The 19141-nt window shown below is 40.9% G+C and overlaps 1 protein-coding gene across 1 annotated transcript in view; it reads left to right on the top strand.

Moving 5' to 3' along the window:
- Positions 1–8290: 8290 nt before the first annotated feature.
- Positions 8291–19141, top strand: part of rhbdl1 (rhomboid, veinlet-like 1 (Drosophila)) — a 115290-nt gene continuing 104439 nt past the window's right edge. The window contains exon 1 of the mRNA XM_034194428.1: positions 8291–8722. Coding sequence (XP_034050319.1) covers positions 8684–8722 — 39 coding nt within the window. The 5' untranslated portion in view covers positions 8291–8683. The remainder of the gene's footprint in view (positions 8723–19141) is intronic.

Below are 19141 nucleotides of genomic sequence, written 5' to 3' on the forward strand. Positions count from 1 at the left end.
AATTACAGGCTTCTGTGGCTGTGATTGGATAAGCTGCACAATTCAGCTTTTGTCTGTCGCACCACTAGTTCTATAAATGAATTTTCTTGAAAAAGATGGTTTGAAATTTCAGCTACAGTTTGACAGGCGACACATGGGAGGAGACTCGGTCTTGGATTTTATCTGTTTTCCTGTATAAAACTTCCTCTGTTCCACACATGGAACTGTGTAACTGTTAATGCAAAAGGCTGAAGTTGCGCTGTGCACAGTTTCTCCAGTCACAAACACAGAAGCCCGTATTGCCTTCAGCATTGTTACGGGTGTTTTGGTGGCTTCCCTCACTACTCTTCAGTTTTTGAGAACTTTCCAGACATATTTACCAAATAGTACCAGACTGTTTGCATTTCTTTCTGATTGATGTAAATGAAGTCTAAGACATATTCATTGACTTAGAAATGTTTATGTATCCATCCCCTGACTCATCTAAAAAAAAAAAAGAAAAAAAAAAAAGACTGTAAAAGTGATCATTTGGAAGAATTCTTTTGTATTTTGTTACTTCAATTACTTCTGATCCCTGAAAGGGGAGCGACTCTATACAAAAGCCTGTAATTCCTAAATGGTTTATGTGATATTTTCGTTGAACACCTTGAATAAAAGTTGAAAGTTGACACTGTAAGCACATTATTTTGGTAGAACTTTGGCTGGAAAGTGCCGTTTGTAAACCCAAATTAAAGTTGACCTGGGTCACACACACCTCCGTGCAAATTCAATTTCATTCCATTTTACCGTGACGGCGACTTGTCTCATCTGTAAAAAGTAATTTGGGTTTGTCACATAGTAAACTCTCCTGTCCAGTGGCATTGTGGGTAACTTCAGTTTTCAACCCGCATAGCAAAAATTTTGCCACTGTCAGAGGAGTCGCAGCGGAATATACTGGCGGAGTGAGAGTGTCGTTTGAATAAATCATCCCTGGGTTTGAGATGGGAGCAGAGCAGACACGGCACTGAAATGTCTCCACTCTGAATCAAAGTTTTAGAACATTTGTAGTGTGCAAACATTCACTCTGTGTTCATTTATCCCTTTCATCTTGTGTTCTCTTCCCTTTTCTCCTGCTTCTTGCGTATATTTTTTCCTTTTTTTTTTTTTGCCCCCATGAGATGTTCTAAGTAGAGTGCTTGCGTCGTTCCATGACCCGATTCGTGTTCTGCTGTTTTTCATCACTCTGCTGGCGGTTCCCTCTATTGCACAGTCACCGCTGCTTTACAGTCATGGACTCAAATGTGAAGCCCAGCATACGCAATTATTGACACATGGATCTAACAGGTGACAGAATTCCCGTGAGCTGACGATATGATCGTACGAATCAACGAAGTGCTCGGTGTTGGGGCTCTGGTGTGCAGGATTTTGGGGTGTTAATTAGCAAAAATGGAATGTAATGTTCATAACTGTGTGTTCATTAGTGTATAACTCACTGAAACAATGAATTCATGTGTTTCCATGATCTTTATACAGAAGCAGGCCCCCTCACGGTGGCCGCCATGCTGCTACAGTAGCCCAAAAGGGACATACTTTGTATTTTGCTGTGCAGCTACAATACTGACGAAAATGAAAGAAGAGTCTGTGGTTACTATACACTGTCTACTGGTTATTGGTATGCAAATAATGAATATTTATGAGTGGAATGGTAAGAATATTTCATTCTGCGCCTCATTGAATGGAACATTTCATCTTTCACCGAATGAAAAATAATCATTATTTGTTTTATATAACACCTAAAGTAGATCCTTGTCATTACCTCCACCAACAGAGTTGGAGGTAATGCTCTCGCCCCTGTTTTGTTTGTCTGTTTGTGAACAGCCTGGAGCCCACAATTTTTCATATATTGTTATGACATTTTTACTGTCTAGTCTCAGTGGTTCCTGAGATACACTAAGGAATGATTTTGTTGAGGTCAAAGGTCAAAACTGGTATTTTGATTATTTTAAGAAAAAGGTCAAAGGTCACAACAGGCATTTCACATAATTTACAGGGGGGAAAAAAATAATTGGAGCAAATAGAAAACTTGGTGTCTCTGAGTAGTTTGAGCCCACAATCTCTGGCCTAATTTTTTCCCAGACATACAATAAGGGGTGATTTTGTTCTCTTTAGACTTCAAAATTATGGGCATTTCTGTTGGGGTGGGGGTGTGTGGGGGTGTGTGTGTGGGGGTGGGGGGGGGGGGTGTTTGAATTTGAGAAAACAGCATTGGGGTCTCTGAGTAGTTTGAGCCCACAATCTGTTATCTGATGGAATGTTCCATTCACCTCGGCTGTGCCTTGTTGAATGGAACATTCCATCTTTCCTCAAATGAAATATTCCTTCTATTGCATGAATGAAAAAACATTTATTATATGTTTTATATAATGCCTAACACTCGTGAAAATGTAGTTCATGCTTGATGCCGTGTATTAACTTCGTGTACAGACTGCCGTCTGCTTTCCTCACTTCAGTGAAAAATTGCGACAGAAATTTGTGGAGCTCTTAATCCAAAAGCGCTTGTACTTCAGGTAGAGACATCCCAACGAATACTGCAAATGCCTCCAGACGGCTTACGGCGTACTTGATTTTCTTTTTTTTTTTTTTTGTCTTACAAGAATGAGCACCGTTAATAAATCAGACTGTTTTTAAGCTAAGCGCCATCGTTGGTAGTGAGAGTGCGCACGGTGGTGGCGGCGGCGTGCAATGGTACAAAACGTATGGATCCGAAATTGCACATCCAAAATTGCACATTTGTCTGGATCCGTATCACGTGACATATACAAACACCAATCAAATGACAAGGATCTATTTAGGTGTTATATAAAGTACAATACAATATGTAGTATTATATGTACTGCAGTATGTAGTATACAGTGCGGTACAGTAAGCAGTGTAGTTAAAAAAAAACAAAAAAAACCTGTTGCATAAATCTCACTAAAAGATTGAATGCAGACCCGTAAGTGATGCGTTTACAGCTCCCTCTAGCCGTTCTTTTCATTGACAAAACCGCAGCGGTTCTTACACAAGCCCCAATAAATAAACACTTATGGACTTGGAGGTCATTAAGCTGGTGAGTGAGAGTGGAGACCGGCCGTCTAATTAATGTGGGTTTTCTGTCTCCCTGAAAGGCCGTGTTATTCACTCCCCGTGCTCCCACAGGGGCGGCACGCTGTCGGTGCGCGCTGCCTCGCTTCATCTTGTCGTCTGCACCTGACCACAGAAACGCAAAAGGTTTCATTCGGCTCAGGAAAGACCGAGCTCGGCTTCACTGGAGGACGCCTACATCGGATTTTTAGTGTGCTGAACGGGCGCGGTGACACTCGCACAGCATGTTTTTGTGAATGAATGATGCTTTCTTCTTGTCCACATTTTGCTCTTTCAAGTGTAATTTGTACTTTTTTTATGTCCTATTAGAGATTCAGGACTTGTGTGCAACTTTTATAGACAAAACGGATGTATTTACAGCCCACATGCTTATTTTTAAATGTAAACTTTTTCGTTTTAAGTTAATGACTTTAAAATTTTGTTTCCTGCAGTTGAAACTGTGAGGGACTTTAATTTCTAACAGTGCAACAGAACAAAGAGTGCAATTGCGCTATTATAAATGAATGTGCAAATTTGAGTGCGCACTAAAATTTCTGCCATGCGCTACACACTATATGTGGCATCTGTACCGCGCCTATATTACTGTATGTTTTGCAGATGGACCATATAGTAAGTGCAATGCATTTCAAACTTGCTCAAAGGTTTGATGCATCTGCTAAACCTGCAACGGCGTAAACACCAGACTGACGCAGTGCAGTGGAAACACTACAGATATTGCAGTCTCCAGTTTGCCTTTGGTTTTTCTTACAATACATTTATGGTTTTGCAGAAGAACCAGCAACAAGTGCGCGTCTATTCACGGGGTCTACGTTTGCATTACATCTGCATAACGTGCACTGGTGTAAGCATAGCATATAGTACACAGCGTATAGTGTGCATTTGGTTTCAGGGTTTATAGTAAGAAAAGGGTGTGCATTGTGGGCTCACTTTATCCTGATAAACTGGTCCTGGAATCTCTTCCATGGTCCTGGTCTTCGTCCTTTGGATATTAACACAGTAGTTCACACTTTCCATTCAATAATATGTTGTAGGCTCTTGTTCTTGTTAGGAAAGTCCAAGTGTCTTCTCCATTCATGGTGCTGCTTTTGATTTTGTCACTTAGCCAAAAGTACCATTACTTTGTTGAGGCTCGGAGTTCGTGATGAATATCACAGTGTAGAGGGTAAGGAACCGCTCAGCTTTAACCGTGAGCTCAGTATTAGAAAGTTGCCAGGTCACAGCTGTGCTCATGTCTTCAGCTACAAATCAGTAGTAGAGCGTACAGTCCGTTTTTAATTACTTAAGATTTTATATCCTCGTGCTGTGTCCTCCACTATCAGCATTGTCCTGAAGAGGAGGGTCACTGGTGAATTGTGCTGGTGAATTGTGCAGAAAGCAAATGTGCAACATTCAACCTCTGTGTAATGTCACCACTATTATGGCAACAGGGGCGGATCTAGGTTTCTTAGAAGGGTTTCTTAGATGGGGGGGAGCATGCCCCCTGGAAAATTTTGAAACTAAGGATGCTTTTTTTTTTTCCTGCAATCTCAGGCAATTCAAGCATGTATTTTGGACATTTGGAACAGGTGATTGCTATAATTTTATTAACAAGTTGAGATGGATGATAAATAATAAAAAAAAAAGCCTATGTTTTCCTCTATATTTTACTGCCCTGTTTTCAGAATGGCATACTTTAATCTTTCATAGATTGACATGCACGGCAGCTGCCTAGATCAAGTCCTAGAGTAACAGTATGAGAATGAATGAAACACTGTTTTATTTGAGAGGGCATAATACTCAATAATACCTCATTACAATTGCATATATGCATGATTACCAACACCAATGTTATACATGCATGTATATATGAATATCAACACCAGTGTTATGTGATTGTCAGCACCAGTACTGGCCTCTACTCTACTCTGTGAATTCTCTCTGATCTAATAATATTTTAATACCTGAAGAAATCTCTGGACTGCTGCTGCTTCTTTTTTGTGGTGGATCCATTTGTCTGTACTTCTCTAAGAATACAAGATGGTTGAGGGAAACACTAATTCAGGCAGCCACAAAGTTCACAAGGTTAGGCAGTGAGCCAGTACAGAGCTAGCCCCACTCATGTGCCACCAAAAACAGACTAAAATGTCAACACTGCCTCCATGTGGACAACAGGAGGAGTGACGCTCCTCTTGTGGGTCAGGACTGTGTGCACTCTGTCTTGTCTTGGACAGGAATTGTTTTTTGAGTGGCACAAATAATTTGTTTGGCATCTTATTGCTTTGTAAGTAGCTGTACAAAAAACACCTGTAGCATTTCTTGCATTTTAATGTAAATAGTTTTATATGACTTTGTTGTTTTCTGCATTGAAATTTACAGTTTCTATTTGCATTCTAAGTTATAAAAATGGCTTGTTAAACATGTTCAAGGGTGCAATTTAGAACTAGAAATTGGGGGGGGGTCAAAGTGGAAGGCCCGCAGGGCTGAAGCCCATAGGCCGGGGGTCTGGGGGGGCTGCTTTAGGCCCCCAGAAGCCAACAGTTTCTAGATGAGCTCAGATGCATTCTGAGCATCCAGAACAGTAATTTTAATGTTTTGAGAAGACCATAAAGTGGACACCATTTGACTTATACAATTTGAAACTCTGGATATTAGTACTTTATTCTGAGAATAGGCAGCATTGATTTTATTAACATCCTGGTGTAAATAAGGTATCACCACATGTGTAGAACTCAAAAAAGAATGATAGGTTGAGTTCTCATTAAAAAAACAACTGCAATGTGGTAAAATGTATTCAGAAATATGAAAGAACAGGCTCTTAATAATTATTAACTATTGCATACTGTATTTTTTTTCGTCAAGATTTGTTTTTGCATAAGTTTGAAAAAACAACAGCTCATAAGTTTAGGATAAATTACTTATCATGAATTTAATTTTCTAAGTGGAACTAATGACAACACTCATACTGAACATAATTTCGCTTGCATAGACTGATTTTGGAGATCAAGCAATAATTGCAGATGGGCTTTCTGAGGTCCCAGATAGCTTTTCTGATTTCCTTTTCTAACTTTCAGAATTTAGTAAATCAGCATATGGTCCATTGATACTTGTGTAGACACTAGTCCCTAGAGGCATCTATTTTTAGTTTCAAATCTGGGCAAATGCAGTCCCAGAAAATTCTGAATGTGACAAACTTGCAGAAACAAAGATATTATTCTGACATGGTTTGCACATAAGACTGGCATAGCATGTTTCAAGTACACACATATATGTCAGAAGGTGGGGGGACATACCATATTCTGTCCCCCCTGGTTGAAAAGGTGGGGGGGGGGCATGTCCCCCCTATCCACCACCAAATTGTGCCCATGAACATGTTTGTGGTTTTCACAGTTTAAAAAAAAAAAAAAAAAAAAAAACATTTTTGATTTGGATTTTGTGTGAATTTTGGTTCATTGTGTTAATACAGTATGTCAGAATGAAAGAAAAGCTGCAATGTCACACAGGTGAGGTTGTGTTGAAAAACAGAATGACACAAAACAAGGCAAAATAAACAGTTTTTAAAGGTAAATTCTGAAGGTAAATCTAAAAGTACAACAAACAAAAACAGCCCATTATACCCTGGACCCCAGAGAGTTGAGCTTTTGGCTGGTGAGTTGTAACATATCCATTTAATTTTTGGCATATCTTGGGGAGGGGGGGTCCCCCCTTAGATCCACCAGTAGGAAATTTCATTTTTGTTATTTGTGTTCTTTTATTATAAATCAACTCGGGTCTTGAAGCATGTGATGGAGCCAGATGTTGCTGCACACTATGGGGCATACTTGGACCTGTATTGGCAACTATCCAGCAACATATCATTCCTGTCTCTAAAATGTCGCCATTTATCTGTCTTAGCCAGGTGATACGTGGGCATCCCCTTAGATTTATCCAGTTCCTCAGGTCCTCAGCACTGAGGCACCTATGTGCTCGATAAAATTTCGGCAAGCACGCCACTCATGGCCATTTTGTCATTACTGACATTACATGGTGGGAGTTTTTTTTGTTGTTGTTTTTTTTGGTGGGGTCAAACAGTCTGTATGTTATGGTCATTGGGTCACGGTCAATGAATTTGATTTTAAACCAGATTGGAAGCCAAACTGACACACACATATGGTTGGATTTTGTAAATCCCCTAGCGAAATCTGTCAAAGGTCAATTAGTTGGGTCAAGGTCACTGGGGCCAAAGGTCAGCTTTCCAATTGCCTATTCTTAACAAGGTGTCCACATCTATATTGATGTTATGCTTATTCTACCCAGCTGGTTGAGTGACTTCATCCACTCGGATGCTATTATATAGTGATTTTAAAAAATGACATAATTCACCCACTCAGATCTCATTAACTACTGAGACTAGAAGACAAATTGTCAGTTTAATTACTCGGTGACCCCCACATTACTATTTGACTCAATTAAACATTTTCCCCGAAAATGACCAATTTGACTCCAGTGGAATCATCTCTCATTGCATCTTGGTAATAATGACTGAAGCTACGAAGCCAGTTTCTTACTTAAATCGGACAGGGATCCCAAGTTTCTTCTTGAGCGAGTCGACGGTTTTTCCTAAAAGTGACCTCAGATGTCTGTTTTGACTTTGACTAATTTTTAATGCAGAAGGAAATCGAGCAGGTTGTGCACCGTAAAAATGTACCTGTTCAGATTTTCGTTTTTGGGTGGTTACGTGCTAAACTCTGCAACATTGTACTAATGTACCAATGCCAGACATTGATGAACATTCTGCAGTTTTCTTACCGGACTGTCATTAGAATAACTATAATTTACATTTTTTGTGGCTGATCTATATGACAGATGTCCCTTTTGATATGTTTTGTCCCTTTTGCCAGACGCTGACTCCGTCATCGCACCATCATTCCTCCTTATGCCTGAACATTCATAGGTGTTGTATTGCTCACAGCGTGTGGAAACGTGTTTGTGTGTCTGTCTGTAACAGACACCAGGCGTGTGTTTGTGTGCATGAGTAGTAAGTGCAAAGCCGCAGTGGCACCCAGCCCCTTCTTCCTTCCTGAGATGCCTTGTAGTGAGGAAAGGAGCTGCAGCCACTGGCCACTCCTTCTCCTTCTCCCATTGGAAGAGGAAAAACCACCTCCCTCCCCTGTCTCATTGGCATGCAGGAAGTGCAGTGTGTGTATGAGGAGAGAGAGGGGTAGCAGCCAGTGCAGTGAGCAAGAGGAGAGCGAGGAGGAGCAGAGTGAATGAGAGCTGCCTGCACGCCTGTAGTCTGCTGAAGCTGGGTCGACCGCCTCGCCACGCTGCATTGGTACCGAGCGGAGTCGTGGCCTGGTTGCTCATCAGCACTGATGCAGAGTCCAGAGCACCAGTTCTGAAATCAGGGACCCCAGGATCCAGGTTCATCAGGTTCTCTCCATCATCAAGGCTACAGTGGGCGCGACGGCTACAAAAGGGGCTTGACGCGACAGTTTCGACACCAGCTGCTACCTCAACTGAATCCCCTTCCACCCGATCCCATCCTTAGCAGCACCGCCGCTCCTCTCCCACTCCTCCCTATGCCCTTGTCCTCAGCGGCTCCTCTCAACTCCCTGGCCAGTATATGGATAGAAGCTCCCTGTTTCAGCTCATACAAGAGCAGGTAAGCGAGCGGCCAGGCAGCGGCAGATGTTTCTATGGTTACTGGCTCATGGCCACAGCAGCATCTATCCAGGGATTGAGAGGCTCAGGGTTTGGGGGGGGGGGGGGGGGTGATGTTCAGATGGCTCATGGTTGGCTGTTTACAAGGGCAAAACAAGAGCGTGAGACAACAGAGCACCTGCAAGCAAGAACGTGAGGTCAGATCCTGAGCCATAGAAGCAGAGGATGGGGGGGTCAGGTTGGGGGGGGCGTCAGGTCACAGTCAGTGGATGGATGCGAGGAGGTGTGGGGATGGATTTGATATTTGCAGAGTAAAGTCAACATCATGGCGGGGCACTGTAGTGCAGTGGTTAGCGCTGCCTTCTCTTAATAAGACCATCACAGGTGGGGAACCCAACCTGGCCACATGGCATGGGGGGGGGGGGGGTGTTCTGTTTGTTTGTTTTGCAGGTCATGTGCATGTCTGCCAGATCCTTACCGGTGTATTTTAGCGGTGCGGCTCTCCCTGTGTAGGAGAGTAGGCGTTTGTTTTTCTTTTTGGGTTTGACCTGTTACTGACTGGGCAACCTGCCCGGGTTCTCCCGACGCTCTCGCCCAGTCAGTGCTGGGACAGGCTCTAGCCCTCTGCAACCCTGAACAGGAAAAGCACTTAGAGGATGGATGGACGTAAACACAACGAGACAATGGTTAGTTAAGAGTTGTACAGTAATAAAATACAGCAGATGCCATGTTTTCACATTTTAGAACAAATCGAAACGATGGTGAGATTATACCAATGTGGGTTTTTTTTCCCCGTTTGTGGGGATCAGTCAGTAAAATCCACATCACAGCTTTTCTCCACAATTAGTTGTTTTTGCATTTAAGCCTTTCCCCTCCTTTTGTTCCAGGCCTGCCGGCAGCCACGACTGCAAACACTGTTGTGGTGGTTTTTGGTTGCTGAGACCTCTTCAGACAAAACATGTTGGATCCATGTTTGTATTTCGCTTTGGTTTGTCATTAGGTTGAAATGATACACCAGCTCCACAACTCGATACATGTTCCAATACCTAATTAGATCACTACACAAATTATGTAGAAAGCACTACTTATAGGTCGAGTTGGGTCATGACCAAAAGAGCCAGATCGCGAGTACAAGTGGCCAAAATGGGTTTCTTCAGGAGGGTGGCTGGTGTCGCAGTCATCTGTGGGGAGCTCGGAGTAGAGCCACTGTTCCTTCACGTTGAAAGGAGTCAGCTGACACTTAACAAGTAACTGAAGAAGTAAATCCTATACATGCCCTGAGGTTTGTTGGTGCTGGTACTTATTCCAGGACTCTGTAGCGTGAACTTGATGAGAGTCTACAATTCCCCCAACCCCCTCGTCTCCGACACAGAGGGGACACCAATCCAATGCAGGATACTTCCCCAGCCAAGGCTTGGTATCCACTTACAACTGGGTGGACTGGGACAATGCAGATGAAAAGACAGGTAGATAGATTATATCAAGTCAGGGGATGGATACATGAACATTCTCAAGTCACTGAATACGTCTTGGATTTAATTTACATGAACCATTACTAAATACAAACAGTCAGGTACTGTGTAGTAAATCTGTGTGGAATAGGCAGTTCTCAAAACCAAAGTGACATTGCCAGGAGACCAGTGAGGGAAGCCACCAAAACACTTGTCTCAACCCTTAAGAACTGATAGCAGGGATGGGTGTAAAGGGCTAGGATGATGCAGGGTTTCCTGGCTACTGGTGACCTCAGCATGTGACTTCATAGACAGTTGGAAGTTAAATGGACTGCATTTATATAGCGCTTTTCCATCTGCATCAGATGCTCAAAGTGCTTTACGATTATGCCTCACATTCACCCCGATGTCAAGGTGCTGCCATACAAGGCGCTCACTGCACAATGGGAGCAATAGGGGATTAAAGACCTTGCCCAAGGGCCCTTAGTGATTTTCCAGTCAGGCTGGGATTTGAACCGAGGATCTTCTGGTCTCAAGCCCAACACCTTAACCACTAGACCATCTGATATTAAATTCCATCCCCAGTTTTTCTAGTCACAGTCACAGAGCTTATAACTCCTCCAGAGTTGTCACAGGTGTCTTGGTGGTTACCCTCACTCACCATATGTTTGCATTTCTTAATGATTGACATTTACCAAGTTTAAGACATATTCAGTGAGCTGACCTCAGGCTTTTCTAAAGAAAACTAGCTGTAAAAGTGAAGACTTGCATTAACAGAGACAAAAATCTCAAAAATTTTAACTTTTTAATGATAAAATCACCTTTGCAGAATGCGGCATGATTGGCCGATTGATCGGGCAGTCATTCTGTCCACGTGGAATGAATTGATTATATCTGTTGCTGCAGGATTCAGAGGTCACATGTTGCCAGTCAGCAAATTCACTGATCAGCAGGTTTCCAAGTCAAAAGGAAGACATGTGTCTGTTTGCACAGTTCCATTTTTGTGAATGTGTGTTTTTCTAACAAGTGGAGCCCTTGTGGGCTGAGTGAAATCCGCTGCGGTGAGAAGATGCACTGTGGTCACACTGCTGACTCACTTACTGTGGAAGCATTACAGTCATAACAACTACTTTGTGGCGTTGCAACAAAACATATTCTTTCAGTATGATTTAGAATGGGCTGACTCATCGGTGTCGATCTTCATTTTTGATGTCACAAATATTTGGGCTGGAGTGTTTCCACACTATGTATCCGGTTGTCTTACGGAAGTAACATTTTCAGTGCTTTTTGCCTGTTAGTGGGATTATTCAAATCTATTGAACTGATTTCTACCCGAGGCCATCAAATATGGTTATCGGGTATTGCGAAGGCTTTTCGTCCATCCGTCTCGTACTGTTACTGCCAGAGTGTTGAAATTCACAGGGAACATTCTTGGGACACAGATCTTGGACAGGTTCAAAGATGGCTAACCTTGATGTATTTTAAAAGGTTAAAAAGTCACATTCTGTTTTAATCTGATCTGTTTTGTTTTTGAGTGGCGGGCGTGACAGCCAATTCGTGACATCAGCCGTCTGTCTCTTAAAAACCGCTTTGTTTTGTGTGTTTATATACATGTTTCTCATTATGTAAAAGCTAGTGAGAAATAAACATTTCTAAAACTGACAACTCTCTGATAACACCTCTGAATTTATTTACAAGGCATTTCACCAAGGTTAGCATGGTGTCTTCACTTCCTGGTGTGGCTACTTGCTAACAGCTTCATTTCAATATTTTGTAAAAGCTAGCAAGAAATCAACACTTCTAAAACTGAAAACACTTTTTTTGTAACCTGGTAACACCTCTGGAGTCATATATAAGACATTTTGCGGACGTTAACTTGCACGCTAACCTTCGCTGACTCAAAGCTAGCTTCCTGTGGAGTTAAATTTGTCTCATTAATAATTGCAAATGCACAGAGGGTGATCTACAAATATTCCTTGATTTGCACAATATGAACAAATTATTTGATTTGAACATGTACAATTTGAAAGACAATAGGATCTTAATTAAGTAAAGAGCTGCAAATTAGAAAGAACACAATGCTTATACCCAAGGGTATTTTAGAATTGTTATATTTTAAATATATATATGTATATATTAGTGTGTGAGAGATATTAAAAGCCAAGTGGCCTCTGTGTATGTGTGCGTGTGTATGATTTCGATCACGGACAAACTAGGGAGAGCTGACATTTGCCATTTGGTATGCTTTTGTGTTTTGGGTCAAGGATGAACGCTGTGAAAATGGAATGTTGATAGACCAGTATTTTTGGAGAACTACAGATATTAGCCAACAACAGTGAACAATGGACATTGATAATTACATTCTGGACTCAACACCATTCCAAATCATGATAGAAACTTTGCATTGTTACCACCCTTGAAAAAATGTCAGCTGTCTATTTTACAAACACTACCCAATCTAGAGCCTGTGGATCTCCATGAGCAGTTTGTGTGTATATGTGTGTATATATATGTGGCCGGGACAGGGGTGGGATCGAACTCAGACAGCTCGCACTAAAGACCATTCCTCTATCAGGTCAGCCAAAGGGGAATTCCTCCATTAACCAAGCTAGTGGGAACGTCTTTTCAATCAGGACCCGGAACCTTCATCAGGGTATGAAACTAATACTCAAGAGTCAAAGATTCAAAGAACTTTATTGATCCCTAAAGGGCATTTCATATCACACCCAATTACCTCAGACATAAAATACAGCAATTAATCCACAATTATTACGAGTTAAATGTAATAATGGCACACATCAGAATTAAAACACCGCACATATATACATTTGACTTTTTATGTATGCCAAACTTTGAGACCATTATGGAGAAGAAAAAAATCAGGTATTCACATTATGAAACATTCCAATATAATATATTTAATTTGGTGTAGAGCTCTGTAAAGATCCAGATGTTATGGATCAAAACATGAATTGTAAGGGGGTGCATTTATATTGCATGAATGTAAGATAAAATGGGCTTGAAACCAGCAACTGTTTTTTTTTTTTTTCATATATTCTATTAGCTCACAAGCAAAACATTTATTAGCCTGCAAATTGTGGCAGATGCAGTGTAATCTTTTCACTGGTATGTGAATGTGTGTGTGTCTGGACAAGATCATTCAAAAACAGCTGGCTGGATTTCCTTCAAACTTTGTGGGAATATTACTTGGGTAGATATCTAGAGAAACTTTTATGGCATGAAATATGTTTTGTATACTCAAGGAATAGAGTTGCAGGTTTCCAGCCGCACTCACCCAATATGAGTGAGGAAGCCAGTTTTCGGATCAATATTATGCTCAAGCCAAGGGGACGTCCCCTTGGGTAGATTCCAGTATTTTTCTTCTCCCTCAGATTTGTCTTTACGGACCCTGTGGTTAAAATATGTACTTAAGTCTTGGTAGAGGTACTTCTGGTTAATTGTTGCGTTTACTACACGCTGCATGTGTTCAAATTGGCAGTTTGAAAATGCTGCAGATAAGCATCCTGCTGTCAAAGCATCCAGATCACGCACACTGACTGATGATTTTTCCACCTTTGGGACTCCGTGCGGTGGGCTTTAATTTGGGAACGGATTCTATAATTGAACCATGTGATGTTAAAGCTGCTGACAACTAGAGCCCGACCGATATGGATTTTTTGAGGCCGATGTCGATAATGATATTTGGATGAAAACAATGCTGATAATCGATAAATCGGCTGATTTGCCGATAGCCGATAAATCAGCCGATTTCTTTTTTTTATGAATTAAATTGGACCCTTAACAAAAAAAAGTATGAGCTAAAAGCTGAAGCTTTGTCCTCATGTTGATTAACTTTATAACAGAAGAATTTTCAAGTTCAAAAAATGCAATCAAGAATTAAAACTTTGTGAAATTAGCAAATACATATTCTTAAAAAGAGTTGTGAAATACATCTGATCTTGTACCTCTTGTTGCTGCAACTTAGATATAGATTATATTACAGGTAGAAAAACGTTTTCAGTTTCAGACAAGTAATTGTGAGAGGAAAGAAACACTAAGGAAACACTATTTTCACAACACTCCTTTATTTTTCTATTCAGCAACTTTCAAGAACAAAAAACTTTCAAACAACCTTAGTGCAAGCAGACAAAAACATTATTTCAGTAACTGTTGTGTTTATGAGAAATTATCGGCGTTCTATTGGCAAAATTTTGGCCGATAGTGAGTACTTAGTAAAGGGCTTATATCGGCCGATAATATCGGCCGGGCTCTACTGACAACTGTTGGATGGTGGTTTTAGTTGTTTTTTGTTCAGGCCCGCACTGTCATCTTTATCCAACAGTATCTTTTCTAGATCATTCATTTTTCTTCCGCATTGCCCTGCTTTGGATTTAGACCATCAGGTTTCCTACAACACCCGCAGCATCCTTTTGGCTGCTAAGCGAGTCTGCACTAAGGGCTCAGCTTCAAGTACTTTGCTTAAAGGTGTATTGTAGTAGTGTGTAAGATATGATTTGAGATCATCGATCATTCACCTTCACTGCTCATGTTTTCATAACAGACTCATGCTTTTGAACCGGGAACCTCACACCATTTTCATCCAACCATCTTGTGATTGCAAGTGCACAGTAAACATTTACTGGAATTTTCCAAAAAAAGTGTGGATGCTTCGCTTCAGGGAGCACTGCAGGTGGAACGGCAAGGGGATATTGCGGCCTCGCTACATTGCACAACATAAAAATGCTGCAGGGGATGTGTGAGAGTGAGAAAGACAAGACAACACGAATGAGTTTATTAGTCTTCGTCTGCAGGAGGTTGCAAAGCTGAGCTCAGGCTATTTCTGGACTGCATGTTCACGATCGGAAGCATGCATGCACACAGCACCAGCTGATTTAATAGTCACTTTGTTGTAGTACCACTGATAAGGCAACCTGATGGTCAGCAGCTCTCGGCCTGCTAAAGTGTGCTGGATATTTCCTTTGGTTTTTATTTATATCCCTCCCATCAGGACTTGGAGATATCTGCACATATTTATGTCAAGCGGGATTTTACAGTGTATATATGCTGTCGTGTTTTATTCTCCCTGAGAAGCATGCCTCTGGTTATTTGCACAGTTCCGACAGCAGAAAGTGCAGTTGGACAGTTGTTTGCATCAAGTCCTTTTGTGTCTTGCTTCAGTGGTTTCCACTTGGACTGAAGAGAGAGCGGTTTGGCTCTTAAGTTCATCACGCTGAAACACAGAACACGCGTTGCGGTAATTACAGAGTCAGCGGCTCAGTTGTTGGCGAGTCCTGAGGCCGGTGGAGATGATTCAATGTTTTTTTTTTTATCTGATGCCATGCAAATATGCCATGCCTTGTAAATGCCACTGCCCTCTGCAGCTACACAGCTCAGTTAAATCGCTACAGGCTTGCTCAAAATAGTCTGCATTATGCTACTTGCTACCGCACCCAAGGAGGTTATGTTTTCATTGCTGTTTTTTTGTCAGCAGGATTATGTAAAAATTATAATGTTGATAATAATGAAACCTGGTGGAGGGGTGGAGCATCAAGGTCAGATTCTAGAGTATTTTTTCTGTTTCTTTAGGATGGCAAAATACCCACCACTCCAGGATCCAGAAAAAAGTTAGTAAGCAATAGCCAGTGGCCCACAAATAGTGCAGCAGATAAGAGAATATTTAGAGCAGAATCCTGCAAATGGTGATAAAAGCATCAAATTTGGCAGAAATAGTCCTCAGACAATCCTCTTTTGAAAAAACCGATTGGCCACTTGACTTGTCAGTTGGCATTCAGGTGGAGGTCCATACATCCATTTTCTTCCGCTTTAAAATTAAAAGATGCTCCAATCATATTGAAACCTATGCCACATTATTTGCCTGATCATAAAGATTCCAAAAAGGTATAGTTTGGACGGTCTGTAACTGAATTCTATGGAGTTATGGGATTAAAAACAGCAAGAACGGTGACAAAGGTCAGCGTCGGTTTGTACAGGGGTCAAAGGTTAAAGTTGCTCCAATTTTGGTAAAACGTGATGCAAATTACTAGTTGAGTTAACGTGGTTTTAAAAAGGAATAGTTTGGACCATGTATCATCCTTACTTATCACGTTACGGGGTAACATATGTCACATGTCATAGAATCCAGACCTTGTTTGACCTTGACTTTGGAGACCAAGCATTCAGCACTGTCAAAACTATTCCATTTATTAATCCTATTAGCTCAACCAATAATTTGCATCACTTTTTACCAAAATTGGAACAATTTTATCTTTTGACCCCTGTACAAAATGAAACTGAGCTTTGTCACCATTCTTAAGGTTTTTACCCCATAACTCCAGAACATTCAGTCACAGATAGTTCAAACTATACCTTTTTGGAATCTTTATGATCAGGCAAATAATGTGGAATTTTTTTCAATATGATTGGAGCATCTTTTAATTTTGACCTCTGTGTAATTCTTCAACTGACCCCTACCTGACCACCGATTGAAAAGTCAAGTGGCCAATTGTTTTTTTCAAAGGAGTAATGTCTAAGGAGTATTTCTGCCAAATGTGATGCTTTATCACCATTTGCATGATTGTTTCAGTTATCTGCTGCACTAAAAGTGCTAGTCCCAACAAATTACATTGGCAACCAGTTGTTTATTTGTAAAAGCCATTATTTAAAAACAATTATTTATTTGTAAAAACCAACACACAAGTTATTGTAACTTGTGTGTTGGTTTTTACAAATAAACGTGTATTTGTAAATGACTTTTTTTTTTCATTTGTAAAAAAAAGGCATTTGCAAAACTGAAAATTCTGTTTGTGAAGTGTGATTCAGCATTTGTGGATCACCAATCACACGCATTCATCGCTTTGCTCATTTGCGCAGTATTGAGACAGTCTGAGAGTAAAACTGCATTTGAGATTCATAAATATGTTGGTCAGTATTCACATTCCCATCCAGTAGATGACAGTGTTCTATGCATTTTGACAGGGGTAGAAGTGATGAGAGGAGACTCATTTCCCATAATGCCTTTTGGCAAGTGTCTGCTAACGCTCAAACCTTCAGAATTAGTGAATTACTTTAAAAGATATGTGTGATATTTTCACTTTGTAAAAATGACACAGTAGCCATTAATGTTGATAAACTGTCTGGAATTAGTTTTGTTTATAAATGAAACCATGAGTGAAAAGTGCTTGCATTTGATCTCTTCCGCCACTGTCTGTTGTTGCATGTGGAAAGTAAATGACACTTTTTTGAAGCGGCAGCCGGCCCACCCCCTTCTGCTGGGGGAGGGCAGAGTGCCTCAAAGCACCCTGACTGTTGCAAAACACATAACAGACAGGAAGTAAGTATGATTTTAGGTTTTACAAATGTTTTTGATCATTAAGCTTTACTTACTATGCCAGCAAAAAAAATGTTATCGGACTGAAAGTTAGCGGGACTAAATTTAGTGGGAGATAGCTGATGGTTTAGCTGAAAAGTTAATCTACTAATGAAAAAATTAGCTTCGCTGATTAGCGGATTAGTGGAATTGTGCCCACCACTGTGAGTTGGATTGTATCAGGAAGGACTTTGAAAGTTGGCAGATATGATGGAGAGGAGAAAGGTAGATATACTGAGTACAGCCAAGAGCATCAGTGTTTGGTTCAAATTGTTGTATTATGGTGTGGATGAGAGGAAAAATGCTGTTGGTGTCATTTTAAAGGAAGAGTATATTAAGAGTGTGCTTGAGGTTAAGTGAGTGTCTCACAGGGTGATGATTGTAAACTTGGAAATTGAAGGGGTGATGAATGTCATCAGTGCATATGCCCCACAGGTCAGTTGTAAGATGGAGAAAGAAGAGTTCTGGGCTGCATTAGATGAGGTGGTAGAAAGTTTACCTAAGGATGAAAGAGTGGTGCTTGCACTCTTGCTGTATGTCTACATTATGTTGCTGAACTTTTACCACTAAGCTAAGATGATGACGTGATGGGTTCAGCAATGGATCAGACAATCCTTGTGTACTGTAGGAATCACTTTGTGTCTATTGAATTGTTATGTAGGGAGACACGGATGAGGCCAATTGCATGAGGTGACATGTATCATTTGATATACAACAGTGCATGATTCCTCATTGCTAAGGACATCATTGACTGGACCACACCAAGGGAACACCTGTCTGCAGGAGGTAGCTGGTATTTTATTGGAGATCATGTTGGCTCACAGACAGTCACTTGTCTGAATCCAAAACAGTTTCATCAGGTGGTTGATGTGGCAACACAAAGCACCACTTCATGCTCCCAACGCCCAAAGTTAAAATGACTTCAGGTCAAATATAACACCTCATTCAAATGAAGAACTAATATACACAGTGAATCAAACTGATATGCCTGCCTCTTTAAAGTGACAGTGTGTAGAATGTAGGGGTATTTGTGAGCAGACACGGAATGTAGAATCCATAACCTAATCTGCTCATTACCTCCGCCAAGGAGGTTATGTTTTCACCGGCGTTTGTCTGTTTGTCTGTTAACAGCATAACTCAAAAAGTTGTGAACGCATTTGAACCACATTTGGTGGAATGATGTGAAATATGTCCAGGATCAATCAGTTAAAATTTGGCAATGATGTGGATTAAACTCTGGAAAATATAGCATAATGTATTAGTTTGCCCTTTTGTGAATCCACATCCTTTGATATTGATATGTGGCGTGGGGGAGGTATGCGTTCTACCGAGTGCCCTTCTAGTTGGTGTATAATAATAATAATAACAATAACAGTGTGTTTTCTTAAGCTTAGCTGTTCATATCTACATGAGTGGGTGCCTTCATGGAGGCCGCCAAGTTGCACCGCTACTTTGACCTATCTACGGGTTGCTACTGCAGGCTAACAAGTTTGAGAACCATTATTTAGTTTTAAAATGGGGTTATGGCTATTGCTTATCACAACAGAAGACTTGGGAGCGTGAATCCCCGTCGCAAAAGAAGTTAAAAAAAAAACTTGAAAGG

The sequence above is a fragment of the Thalassophryne amazonica genome, chromosome 18 (assembly GCF_902500255.1).
Source record: "Thalassophryne amazonica chromosome 18, fThaAma1.1, whole genome shotgun sequence".
Classification (NCBI taxonomy): domain Eukaryota; kingdom Metazoa; phylum Chordata; class Actinopteri; order Batrachoidiformes; family Batrachoididae; genus Thalassophryne; species Thalassophryne amazonica.